Below are 2,786 nucleotides of genomic sequence, written 5' to 3'. Positions count from 1 at the left end.
AGCAGGTCGGGGAAGTTTCCCGCCGGCCTTGGCCGCGGGCCCCGGTGCTTGCAGGTAAGCGCTTCCAGAACGCGCAGGGCGAGCCTGGGCAGCTCCGCTGGGTAAGGCGCGGCGCACGCGGCTCCCGGGCACCGCGCCAGGCGGGCGGGGAGGCCCGGGGCGGGGGGCTAGGGGGCTCCAGTCGTGAGGGCTGGACGCAGGGGACGCCAGGCTGGCCCCCTACCCACAGCCGGGGTTTACAGACTCGAGCGGTGAATTTCTCCGCCCCCCTGCCGAAGCTGCGCGTCCCCCACCCTCGGCCCAGCCCTGCCCGTGCGCATCCCAGGTACAGTCCCGCCTGTCTGCGGCGAGCGGGCGGGGGTGTCTCCTCGGCCTGCCCACGGGCAAGGTCAGCTTTCAGCCCCCCTGGGCTCTCTGAGCCGCGGGGGCGCGACCCCCACAAGCGTAAAGCGACCGACAGGACCCCCGGGGTGGGGATGGAGGCGCAGCCATGCTACTGAAAACATACCTTCTCCTCCCAAACCTTTCCTTGGGAGGGGGCCAAACCCCACGGAACCTTCCCCCTATCCCAGTGCCCTTCAGCCCCCAGAGGCCCGCCTGGGGAGGACTGGGCTCGCCAGAGAGGGGTGGGGAGAAAGGAGAGGGGAGCCGTGGTCTTGGGCACCCCGCGCTCACAGGACGCCGTTTCCTCCGCCTTCAGGTGTAGCGCCCCCGCGTGGCACGGGCGGCCGGGCGTCTCCAGCATGACCCGCCGGAGCCTGTGGGACGTGTCGGAGGCCAACGTCGAAGATGGAGAGATCCGCATCAACGTAGGAGGCTTCAAGAGGCGGCTGCGCTCGCACACCCTGCTGCGCTTTCCTGAGACGCGTCTGGGCCGCCTGCTGCTCTGCCACTCGCGCGAGGCCATTCTGGAGCTCTGTGATGACTACGACGATGTCCAGCGTGAGTTCTACTTTGACCGCAACCCCGAGCTCTTCCCCTATGTGCTGCATTTCTACCACACTGGCAAGCTTCACGTCATGGCCGAGCTGTGCGTCTTCTCCTTCAGCCAGGAGATCGAGTACTGGGGCATTAACGAGTTCTTCATCGACTCCTGCTGCAGCTACAGCTACCATGGCCGCAAAGTGGAGCCCGAACAGGAGAAGTGGGATGAGCAGAGCGACCAGGAGAGCACCACATCCTCCTTCGATGAGATCCTGGCCTTCTACAACGATGCCTCCAAGTTTGATGGGCAGCCGCTGGGCAACTTCCGCAGGCAGCTGTGGCTGGCGCTGGACAACCCTGGCTACTCGGTCTTGAGCAGGGTCTTCAGCATCTTGTCCATCCTGGTGGTGTTGGGGTCCATCATCACCATGTGCCTGAATAGCCTGCCGGACTTCCAAATACCTGACAGCCAGGGCAACCCTGGAGAGGACCCCAGGTTCGAAATTGTGGAGCACTTTGGTATCGCCTGGTTCACGTTTGAGCTGGTGGCCAGGTTTGCTGTGGCCCCTGACTTCCTCAAATTTTTCAAGAATGCCCTAAACCTTATTGACCTCATGTCCATTGTACCCTTTTACATCACTCTGGTGGTGAATCTGGTGGTAGAGAGCACACCTACCCTGGCCAACTTGGGCAGGGTGGCCCAGGTCCTGAGGCTGATGCGGATTTTCCGCATCTTAAAGCTGGCTAGACACTCCACTGGCCTCCGCTCCCTGGGCGCCACCCTGAAATACAGCTACAAAGAAGTAGGGCTGCTTTTGCTCTATCTCTCTGTGGGGATTTCCATCTTCTCTGTAGTGGCCTACACCATTGAAAAGGAGGAGAATGAGGGCCTGACCACCATCCCTGCCTGCTGGTGGTGGGCCACCGTCAGTATGACCACTGTGGGGTACGGGGATGTGGTCCCGGGAACCACCGCAGGGAAGCTGACCGCCTCTGCCTGCATCTTGGCGGGTATCCTGGTGGTGGTACTGCCCATCACCTTGATCTTCAACAAGTTCTCCCACTTTTATCGGCGCCAAAAGCAACTTGAGAGTGCCATGCGCAGCTGTGACTTCGGAGATGGAATGAAGGAGGTTCCCTCTGTCAATTTAAGGGACTACTATGCACATAAAGTTAAATCCCTCATGGCAAGCCTGACGAACATGAGCAGGAGCTCACCAAGTGAACTAAGTTTAAATGATTCCCTACATTAGCCGAGAGGACTTGTCATCCTCAAACCTACGTTGCTGAGCTGCCTCTGGTGCCTCTGGCACAGTCCAGGCACCTTAGAGTTATGGCGTAAGGAGTATGCCCAGCCCCAAAGGGGAGAGATGCATGGGTTGTGCACCCCAGGTTGCTTTTACAGTATTTAGAATCCTTTTTAGAGGGTGTTGTGTCAGACACCATGCCTTTGCACCCTTCAGTGAAATGACACTCACTGGTCTTTGCATCGTGGGCGTGAAATGTTCACCTTTCTGCCAGATGAGTACCACCCAGAATGCTAATTTTTTCTGTTTATTGTGTACTCTCTTCTAGTGCTCGTGGCCCAGTACTGTCTGTGAGTTGTTTGTGCTCTTGTTTCTGAGGTTGTCATGTGAGTTCTGTACAAAAAGCCCCCACAACTCTGTCCCGTGGAAACACATTGGTGAGGTCAGCAAGGATGTGATGAGATTTTGCCCAGTCAGCTGAAAACAAAATCTCAGTTCTCTATCCATTGCTTTCATTTAGTTTTGATACCAAAACAAAGAACATGAAGTTAAGCGCATACGACCGATGCAAGGCTGTGAGTTGTTTTTACAAACCATCTGTAACTCTGTGGCTTG

At 57.9% G+C, this 2,786-nt stretch overlaps 1 protein-coding gene across 1 annotated transcript; it reads left to right on the top strand.

Annotated features, from left to right (window-relative positions):
* Positions 1–743: 743 nt before the first annotated feature.
* KCNS2 (potassium voltage-gated channel modifier subfamily S member 2) lies at positions 744–2,177 on the top strand. Its single transcript, XM_049633753.1, has one exon. The coding sequence runs from the start codon at positions 744–746 to the stop codon at positions 2,175–2,177; it is 1,434 nt and encodes a 477-aa protein (XP_049489710.1).
* The last annotated feature ends 609 nt before the right edge of the window (positions 2,178–2,786 follow it).

Source organism: Panthera uncia, chromosome F2 (genome assembly GCF_023721935.1).
Source record: "Panthera uncia isolate 11264 chromosome F2, Puncia_PCG_1.0, whole genome shotgun sequence".
Taxonomy (NCBI): Eukaryota; Metazoa; Chordata; class Mammalia; order Carnivora; family Felidae; genus Panthera; species Panthera uncia.
Note: the sequence above shows the minus strand (reverse complement) of the source record. Positions and strands in the feature narration are given on the sequence as shown.

Excerpts from the sequence above, each read along its gene's own strand:
- KCNS2 (XM_049633753.1), top strand. The coding sequence starts at position 744 with ATGACCCGCCGGAGCCTGTGGGACGTGTCGGAGGCCAACGTCGAAGAT.